At 36.4% G+C, this 9,338-nt stretch overlaps 1 protein-coding gene across 1 annotated transcript; it reads left to right on the forward strand.

Annotated features, from left to right (window-relative positions):
* The first annotated feature begins 4,039 nt into the window (after positions 1 to 4,039).
* Positions 4,040 to 4,669, forward strand: LOC129950810 (protein NYNRIN-like). Its single transcript, XM_056062729.1, has one exon. It carries the CDS (start codon positions 4,040 to 4,042, stop codon positions 4,667 to 4,669), a length of 630 nt encoding a protein of 209 aa, XP_055918704.1.
* The last annotated feature ends 4,669 nt before the right edge of the window (positions 4,670 to 9,338 follow it).

The following is a 9,338-nucleotide window of genomic DNA, read 5'->3' on the forward strand; positions in this document are numbered from 1 at the left end:
CTTTCCGAGGATAATGGTTTCCATTCTATTGTTGTGGGTGGTGGGTTGATAAAAAGAGTAGGGAACTTATAGCTTTCATGGGGTTTGAAAGAGGAATGATAAGAAATATTTGTGTGGGTTATGCTGCTGCTGCTGATGCTATTGGAAGTCGGTCATTAAATTCTTTATGCCCCCACCAAGAACTCAATGGTTTGGTAGCTATTAGAAATGTCGGTTGAATGTTTTCCTTTTTGTCTAAGACATTTTTAGCCCCTTTTGATGGTTTTCTATATACCATTCTATTTATTGAAAGTGAAAAGATAATTTCCCAAAGTATAAAAGATAAACTCGATGAAAATATAAGTATCCATATCTATAGTAGTCGCTATTGTAGTTATGGGGATCAGACATTTAAATTAATATAAAAGGTTGTCAAAGGGAATTAAGTTGGCGCATTCTCCTTAAACCTTTAATACAATTTACATAAAAGGCTTTTAATAAATGGAATTTATTTTAGTATAAAGAATCTGTGCGGCTTTCATCAGGACTTAGTCTAACTTACGGGAATCTTCATAATTTTCAATTTAAACAAATTTAGATGATATTAAAAGGATTATTATTAAATTTTCTTTATTCGTATTTGAAATTTTAATGAAAACATCTGGAATTAAGAATTTGTAATGAAATTTTATGATTTTTAGAACAGACGAAATATTTTGAAAATGGGTTAATAATACCATCTTTTTGAGCATTTGGAATAAAAAAAAGAGGTTTTTAGTCTTTAATAAGGTAAAGGATATGGCTATAAGAGTATCAACTACTTTGCCATCGTTGTGATGCAAAAATATGACTCCAGAATTCTTAGATAGGTTCCAAGGTTTAATTTAATAAAATAAAATGTTAATTATATTTTTCCATCTTTTACTTTTGATACATCAATAGATAAAATTTTAAATTAATGCTAACTTTAAATTATTTTTGACAACCATCTCGGTTGAATCCAACAGAAAGTTTTTATTAGCAAAACCATTTGTTTAAATTTAACCAACTCACACTCTTGAAATTTAACAGGATTTTTAATCGGCTTCTATTGCTTCAAGGTTTGTCGTTATAAATGAAGGCCTTAACACAGCCCCGTAAAAAGTTATTTAGAGGCTTTTAGTTTCAAGAATGAGGGACACACTTAAAAGTTGCTTTTTTGGAAGAAAAAAGAAATGGTTCTATTTTTCAGCTAGACTTTTAAAAGCACTACAAAATATTTCAAGCACTAAAGAGAGTTTAATGGTTTAAAAAAAGGTCAAATATCGAAAATATCGAAACTGTACTTCGTATCTAAAACCGTTTTATTGTTTGTCTGCAAAAAACATACATTTTTTGAAGGTACATTTCTTCAAAATTATATCTATACTTATATTTTCAATAATTAAGAAAATCAGTGTGTTTGTTTGTTTGTCTGTTTGTCTTTCAATTTCGTCCCAACGAAGCATTATTATAACCTAGTTTTTTGTGTGGGGTGTAGTTACAAACCTGAAGATTGTTTTAACCTACTTTTTAATGCGGTAAAATGTCTCATTTAAATCTCATTCAAGGAGATCCGCCGGTACCAATCATAATTATGTGTCTTCCGAGTTCAGCTTAACAATATGACACAGAAAAGAGGTGAAACTCTGCAGCAGCTTTAGGCAGATGTCGAGAGATTGGTTCAACCGGCATATCCAACAGCTGGTAACGAGATAATAAATCAACTTGCTGTTGAAGCCTTTGTGAGAGCTGTGGACGATATACATATCCAAAGGGCTATTCGCACTGCCGGAAAACGAACACTACCAGAAGCTCTGACGATAGAAGCTGCAGAACAAGTTTCCCAAAACGTGCATCGCGAGAGAGAAATAGAAGTAAAAGAATGTTCTTGTCGGAAGGCTACTATGGAAAGGAGTCAGCGAGACGGACCAGCACGATGCTGGAAATGCAATAAGACTGGGCATTTACAGCGACAGTGCAGATTACCGCGAAGAGGAACCGCATGCCAACACTGTGGAAATAGAGGTAATTTAACCGGTCTAAGCAACAACAACAACATTGCTTCCGAAGTTGTTTCCCACCCGAAAAAACGAATAAGAACCAACTTCGAGAGGCAAAAGCTGGTTTCTGATATCGTTGGCCCCAGAAACAACATCCAGGTTTCTCAAACGAAACGTGACAACAAGAGCCTGACCTTTTAATCAAGTATAAACGGCAACAAATGTGTGCCTAGCATTGACACCGGTGCCAAGCCGTCCATCATACGGCAAGACCTCGTTAAGAAGACATGGCTCCACAACACCAACAGCTATCGTCTAAGGACTGCAATTGGAGAGGCCTCAAAAGTTTATGGTGAGGTACGTCTTAAGATCTGGATTCTCTCACCTGTTCTTGGTAGCAGATATATGCGACGAGTGCATTGTCGGCGTCAATTTCATGAAAGATCACAGGGTGATATTGGACATCGGGAACCAAATCCTGAAATATCGAAACATCGAGATTCCGATGATCTGTAGCACTAACTCGTACCTTGTCATTTGTGAAAACCGTCATTAAAGAAGATCTCACGTTGCCTGCTTCTTCAGAAGTATTCGTGTGGACGAAATTGAAGTTTAAGCCTAGCAGCCATTGATACCTCATGGTCGAACCAGCATCTGTAAAGTCTTTCTAAAACGTCATCATTGGGAAGACTCTTGTGAGTCCTTTAAAGAACATGGTTCCGGTACGAATACTGAACAATAAGCCGTATGAAGTTAAGCTTAGAAAAGGTGAGATTGTCGGACAATGCGAATCTGTATCAGCGATAACAAGGATCAACGAAGAAGAGTCAAGACAATCGTTAAAGTCCGAAGAGCTGAACTCCGTTCTCAAGTCATCTAATCTTGGCCACCAACAACGAAGAACTGCAGAAGGTCTCCTCGAAGAATTTGCAGATATATTTTCGTCATCGAAAGGGAAATATGGCAGAACGCAACTGGTGCAACATCGAATCAATACCGTGGATGCAAGGCCGATTCGTCAACCTGCAAGACGCCTTCCACTATTCAAACACGGTGAGGTTGAAGAACTGATAACCACCATCAAGGAAGAAGTTCTGATAAAAAACTCTTAAAGCCTTTGGGTGTCTCCAGTGGTCCTGGAAAAGAAGAAAGACGGGTCAGCACGCTTTTGCGTGGACTATCGAAGGTTGAATGATGTGACCAAGAAGAATAGCTACCCTTTGCCTAGGATCAGTGATACTCTGGACACAATGAAAGGAGCAGCATGGTTCTGAACTTTGGACTTAAAAAGTGGTTACTGGCAAGTTGAAATCCATCCTAAAGACAAAGAAAAGAAAGCATTCTCCACAGGAAACGGATTGTGGCAGTTAAAAGTGATGCCTTTTGGACTTTGCAATGCTCCAGCGACTTTTGAGTGCCTAATGGAATGCGTCCTACAAGGATTCACATGGAAATCTTGCCTGGTCTATTTGGATGACGTCATAGTATACGGGAAAACATTTGACGAACACTGTAAAAATCTGAGAGCCGTGTTTCAAAGACTTCGAGAAGCCCACCTCAAGCTTAACCCAGAAAAGTGTTCACTCTTCAAAACCGAAGTGAAATATCTGAGACATATCATCTCATCCCAATAAGTAAAAACGGATCCTGATAAGATTGACATCGTGAAGAATTGGCCGACACCACAGGACAAACACCAACTCCGAAGCTTTCTGGGTCTAGCCACCTACTATAGGCGCTTTGTGAAGGACTTTGCCTGAATCGCTAAGAGTCTACATCAGCTAACAGAAAAGGGAAAGCAGTTTAAATGGGTAGGTGAGTGCGAGCGCAGCTTTCAAGAGCTCAAGCAAAGCGTGTGTAATGCACCATAATTGATACTGATGCCAGCTATGTCGGGATAGGTGCTGTACCTTCGCAGGTACATAATGGCGAAGAAAAGGCTGTATTTCGACGTAAATGGGAATCTGCAGATGTAAAGTCTTATGAAGTGCAGCTAGTCTTACCGAGATCGAAGGTTATTGACGTTCTGCGAGAGATGCATGGTGGAGTTTCGGGAGGTTGCCGAAAAGCGATACCTGTGCTGCCACCAAAGTCGGAGCACCCTTCGAAGGATTGCAGTATACGTGGCGGGTCCATTTCCGGAAACAAATAATAGAAATCGTTATATTCTTGTCGTCATGGATTACTTCAGCCAGTGTCCTGAAGCATACGCCATTCCAAACCAAGAAGCCAAAACAGTCGTAGACCAAATTGTCTTCAACTGGGTGAGCAGATTCGGCGTTCCATCAGAACTGCATTCTGATCAGGGAAGGAATTTTGAATCAAACATATTTCAGGAAGTTTGTGGGCTTCTTGACATTATCAAGAATACAAGAATAACAGCACTCCACCCACAATCTGAAGGCATCGTCGAACGATTCAACCGAACCCTGAAGGAACATCTTTGCAAAGTTGTGGATGACAACCAACGAGATTGGGATCGACACATTATACTGTTTTTGATGGCGTATCGAAGTGCAAAACATAGCTCAACTGACCATAATCCGTCTGACATTTTGATAGGAAGGAACACCAGACTGCCGAGCGAAATAAAATTTGGATGTCCCACGTCGGAGCCGCAAGCCGAGGATGACTACATTGGTGACCTCAGAGAAAGACTCCTGCAGTGACCGAATGAAGACACGCTACGATATACGAGCGACAACAACAGAGTTCCAAGCTGGAGATCGGGTACGGCTTTACAATCCCCATCGTCAAAAAGGGATGTCATCGAAACTTCAACGGGACTGGGAAGGTCCATATACAGTCATAAAAAAATCAACGATGTCGTGTACCGGATACAAAAGGTCAGAGGAAAACCTAAAGTTGTACATCACGACCGACTACATTGGTGATGAGAACGATGGATTTGTTCGGGACGATCAATCCTAAGGAGGGGGCAATGTAATATGTATACACTCTTTTTCTCTTTTAATATCGTGTTAGAGTAGAATAAAATAAGGGGCAATATATAATGCTTCGTTAAGCATCAAATAATTAAGAGGAGAACTCGCTTCGTTAAGCATCGAGAAACATCTAGTGTTTAACAGGAGAACTAACTTCGAGAACATTCAGCGCATACAAGAACCTCGAAGGGACAACATCTAGTGATTAAGAGAGAACTAGCTTTGTTAAGCACCGAGAACAACCTAGTAGTTTCTCGAACCGATTTAAGGTATATAAATAGGCGCTCATAAGCGAAGCGGGATTATTATTGGTTGTGAACTGCGATAAAGTAAAGACTGTGTTTAAAAAGTAATAACTGAGTAAAGATTGTGTTTGAAAAGTATTAATTGAAAGTGTTCAATAAATACGTTGGAACAATTAAAATAAAGTAAAATTGTGTTTTATTTGCAAGTGTGAATAAGTTTTAACTGTCGGACCAAGCCGAATATTACAGTATATTCCTTTTGCTCAAGGGAATATTCGATAGTTCTTACCAAAATGTGCAAGGCTGTTTCTACTGATTTTCCTTTGCAGTAAGCATGCTTAGTTATTGATAATCTCTTATCAATGCTATTACGTATATGGATATCAATCAATATTTCCAGAGTTTTGAGAATGAATGATGATAGACTAATAGGTCTTAGATCTTTAGGGTGACACGTGAGCATTTGCCCGCCTTGGGAATAAAAACTACCTTTACTTCTCTCTATCGCAGTGATATATAGATCAGATCTAGACAACTTTAAAAGATCATCTCAAAGTTTTGTCAGTTGTAAGTTATAGCTCAGCTGGTATCATTTGATCTGGACCTGGAGATTTATAAGGTTCGAAACTATTCAGAGGCCATGTAAATTTTTCTTTTGTAACAAAACCTTGATTAAAAGTTAAGTGAATACCCGATCCAAGACGGTTTGTTGTATTAACGGATTTGGAGCTATCTGGAAGTAGGTGTCTTGTAGCAGGCTTAGCGTTTCTTCCATCCGAGTTTGTAAGACAACTAGGCATGGTTGGATTTGTCGAGAGAATCTTCCTTATCCTTGATGCCTCCGAGGATTCTTCTATTGAGCTACAGTAGGATCTCCATGAGGATCTTTGGCTGTTCTCAATTCTTGTTTATACTTTTTGAGGGATTCCTTATAGAAGTCTAGTCTTTTTTTTCACTATTAAAAAGCCTTCAAAAATTCTAAAATAAAAGCAAATTGTATGTACTTTAAAGGTATCACGACATATTTGTGGTCAAAATAAGTTGTTTTTTGATAAAATTCCGAATTCATTCAGAATTAAGATTTCAAAAATTTGTATGCAGATAATGTAGAAAACTTTCGAAATTTCCAAAAAGAGTAATTAATAAAATCATTTATTATCAAGAAAGGAGATCTTTTAAAAACAGATTTTTGCAAGTTAAGTCAGAAAAATAAATCCCTACTCTTTCCCGTACCCAATGATTAAAAAAAACTAAATCCTTTATTTTTATACGAAATATTTTGCATATAAAAAGAAAATCATTAACATAGGAATCATATCCTAGTATAAGAACTATTGCTCGTGTTTCATCAAGCTCCACGTGCCTAAATAAGTTTAAAAAAAAATTAATAATAGACAAATCCCAACTAAATATGAGAACCCCCTTGACCCTGACCGAGAAGTAAAAAGCCTTACCATACCTTTTACATATGAACGTACATGAACTTATTTATTATTAAAATCAAAATAAGCCAAAGTGTTTGAGTTTTTTTCTAATTCTTGAGGTTAGACAATTAATTGTTTTGAACTTAGAGGAACAAAGGCTCTTTTTCATTCCACGTGATTCTACTAAAGTTCTAATCAGACTGGACTAAAGGTCATTTATTCTATTTCTAATCAATAATTCAACAATCTCTCTTATCTATCCGGCTTTGTATTACAAAAAAATCTCAATATAGACCATGGATTTATCCCGAGCAAACAAATGGGTTACCCAATAGTCTTTTTCTTCAAAACATCAGTTTTCAAAGAAGCAAATAGTTGTAAAAATATAAGCAATAAAAAACTATTAAAAAAGAATTTCTATAAAACATGGATTATACAATAATGACTTTGATGGTTTTTAAATTACGATTAAATAAAATTTAATCGATTGCTTCTTTCTTTCAACTTTATTGTATCAAAGAAAATTTTTAATGGGGTGGAAAGTTTATTTTTTGTTGCTTTAACATGTGTGTCGCATACAAAGCACGTTCTCAGCTAATAGTAGAATAAGTTTGAGCATAAAAGTCGATGGTCATGGTCGTCGGTATGGTAGAAGAAAGATCTATACATATATACATTTGTAGGTTGGGTTGAATGAAATCTTAAAAGAGTCTTGAACGATAGATTTTCTTACTCATTAATAATCGATTTGTGTTTCAAGTGAGGAAAGTTTTCTTTAAAGTTTTTGATTTTTTTTTTTTTTTTTAATTTTAATGTGGTAGTAGGTTTTGAAGGACTTGTTTCAGTATTGTTGAGTTTTTCCGGGAGTTTTGGGATTGAAATATTTAATTCTACTGCATTTGATTAGAAATCTTTCAGGACATTCAATACAAATGGTATTGGATAGGTTCAATGCTGAAAACCACAAAATAAATTCTGGTGTGCCACAGGGCTCCGTTTTATCTCCGACACTCTTTGTTTATTTTTATTAATGATCTCTTATCTGTAATTACTGATCCAGTTTTCGTTTTACATCGCTACTTTTCAGGCATAGAACTGCGACAACAAAATATGATAAGCTCAATTAATTCTGACCTTAACAAAGCAAGATTACTTGCCGTGCATAACCTACAACCTCTTCTTTGTTAAAGATAATGTTTGTTTGGTATTTGAGTTTTCTGAAAGAGGAGCTTTCAAAATTATTCCTGATAATTACATCAACAACTCAATTAACGTATTATCCATTTTGCGGTTTCAAAAGTTTATGGCCGGAATTCGACATCTGTCTAACTAAGTTCTTAAACTAAATTTTTGTTGGCAGTTGAAAGTCTGAAATATACAAAAATGGATCGTTTAACTGTCACACAACGCATAGATATTTTAAAACCTACTACAAAAATGGTGATTCAGCCACAGCCACATATCGTGCTTCAAGAGAAGATTTGGGTTTAAATAATCTTCCTACTATGCAAGCAGTTGGCGAAATTGTTAAGAAATTTGAAGAGACTGGATTAATATCAGATAATGTTAAGCTTGTGAATCATTGTTTTGCTCGTACCACTAAAAATATCATAGCTGTAAGTGAAAGTGATGCTGAAGACCCGAATGCGTAGATTCTTTGTCAAGTAACTGAAGAGAGGCCATTTCATCAAAAAAGTCACTGTTTGGTGCGCTCTTTGGTCTGAAGCGAGGTGTGATTGGACCGTACTTCTTCCAAAAAGACGATGGAACGATTTTTAACTTTAATTCGGAACGTTATTGTCATATGATAACCGACTTTTTTTTGCCTGCTATTGAATACGGTGCCCCAAGCCACACAACTCGAGAGAATATGACTTTGTTGCATGAGACATTTCCTGGCCCTGTAATTTCTTATCGCGTCGTGGCGATTTCAACTAGCCACCAAGATCATGCGGTGTGGCACAGCTGGACCTTTTTTTTGAGGCTACGCAAAAGATCAGCCATACTGTGAAGAACAGAGAATTGTTCCTTAGCCGTACTACATGAATGTGGAATGTCTTACCACACGCAATCTTTTCTTGTCATTGCAATGTTAAATGAACGAGGCCTTTTAATTCAAACGAAAATGTCAAAATTTACAATTTGGCGGACCGTTTATTTTTTAAATACGACATTTGTAATTCTAAATTAGCAACAAGAAGCTAAAGCCACTTTTCAAATCATTTGGTTAAGCTGTTAAAATAAGACCGAATTTATACCAAAAAACATCTTGCATGTAACATTTCCGAAATAATGACAAAGTAACGCATATGTAAATCCCGCAGACTGTAAAATACCATTTGCAAAAGAAATTGGCTTTTTTTCCACTTTATTATTTCTTTCCCTCTGGTTATTTTTTAATCATTTGTAAAATACAAAAACAAAGATCAAATGCAAATTGCACTATTCCAACTTCTTAAAAATAAACAAAAATCAAAAAAGGACGAACAAAAAGAAAAACTTAAACATCGCATAAAAGAAGCATAAAATAAGATTAAATAACTCCAACTCTAGCAACGAGTATCAGCGCTTAAGGGGGATATTTTGATGTCAGGCTATAAGAGCACAAGATATTCACATAATACGAAAAAGTATGAATAAAAAACAAAAAAAAAACCCTCTCCATTTCTGTCTTCACAAGTCGTATCAGTGTCACTGACAACAAGGATTTTGATGCTTGCTTTT

The sequence above is a fragment of the Eupeodes corollae genome, chromosome 3 (genome assembly GCF_945859685.1).
Source record: "Eupeodes corollae chromosome 3, idEupCoro1.1, whole genome shotgun sequence".
Taxonomy (NCBI): domain Eukaryota; kingdom Metazoa; phylum Arthropoda; class Insecta; order Diptera; family Syrphidae; genus Eupeodes; species Eupeodes corollae.

Coding starts and splice junctions, on each gene's coding strand:
- LOC129950810 (XM_056062729.1), top strand. CDS start 4,040: ATGGTGGAGTTTCGGGAGGTTGCCGAAAAGCGATACCTGTGCTGCCAC.